The 1,032-nt window shown below is 49.5% G+C and overlaps 1 protein-coding gene across 1 annotated transcript; it reads left to right on the top strand.

Moving 5' to 3' along the window:
- Positions 1-480: 480 nt before the first annotated feature.
- On the top strand, positions 481-708 carry CCR75_002966 (uncharacterized protein; the record flags this gene model as incomplete). Its single annotated transcript, XM_067961063.1, has 1 exon — positions 481-708. The coding sequence occupies one exon, from the start codon at positions 481-483 to the stop codon at positions 706-708; it is 228 nt and encodes a 75-aa protein (XP_067823634.1).
- Between the last annotated feature and the right edge of the window lie 324 nt (positions 709-1,032).

The raw sequence follows: 1,032 nt of genomic DNA on the forward strand, positions 1-1,032 counted from the left end.
ATGCCATCTCTGTAAATGTGCACCGGATCGTGGATGACGCTAGCCGTCATCCCTTTCAATGTGAATGCACCTTTGTGCATCATATACACAAGGGTGGATCACTATGTGCAACACGCCCAAGCGGCAGATCTAAGTACTTCACATGAAGTAATTTGCACCACACCCAAGTGGCAGGTCTTAGTACTTCACATGAAGTAATTGACCATCCCGTTAAGTACACAAAGTGTACCTAATGGATGTGTGTAATGTAGGGCAACTTTAGCCCGGCACTGTACAAGCAGACCAGTTTCGGGCGGTCTGAGAAACTGCGTGACCTAAATCTTCTATGACACATTCCAAAGAGAGAAAACCAACGATGTGTTTTTTTCACGAGGGCAAATATATAAGCGTTTAGTTGAAGTGCCAGGGGGTCAGTCCCCAAAGTTAGGCGCAGAGATTAGCCGATCAAAGCGGAGTATAAAAAGGACGGGCATAAGGGCAATGGAGACGAGATCGGAGAAGAATAACGCGATACTTAACAGGGAGCAGAGGACGGCCACGGACGAGATGGTAGACGTATTAGAGTCGGAAGTACCATCCTCCAAACCCCCGCTCATGGAAGAGGGTAAAGACGGGGAAAAGAAGCCCACCGGTGAAAACAATGAACGACGAACGCTAGTCGGGTGGAGGTGGAGCCAGAACACGGAACGAGTACACCGGAGGCAGTAGATCTGACGTCTGAGCAACGACAAACGTCTGAGAGCCCCCCAATGGGAGGAGCAACAGGTCAACTGAGAGTGCAGAAACCTTTACGCGCAACAGCGGAACAGATGTTCACAGCAATGGTAAAAGACATGGTACAAGTGCCAGGCATCGGCCAGGTGGAAGCATGGCGCACAACGCTAAGAGAACTATTTGCAGGGGCCTATGAAGCGGTACCCATGCAACGGGAGGTCCTATCAGCCGAGAGATAACGATTCTCCAAACTCAATGGGGTGGAAGTAGCTAGTCTGTTAAGCCTCTTCAAGCAAGTGTTCGTCAAGAAAGCAAGAA

Source organism: Bremia lactucae, assembly GCF_004359215.1.
Source record: "Bremia lactucae strain SF5 chromosome Unknown BlacSF5_NotPlaced_9_SHOA01000002.1_551695bp, whole genome shotgun sequence".
NCBI lineage: Eukaryota > Oomycota > Peronosporomycetes > Peronosporales > Peronosporaceae > Bremia > Bremia lactucae.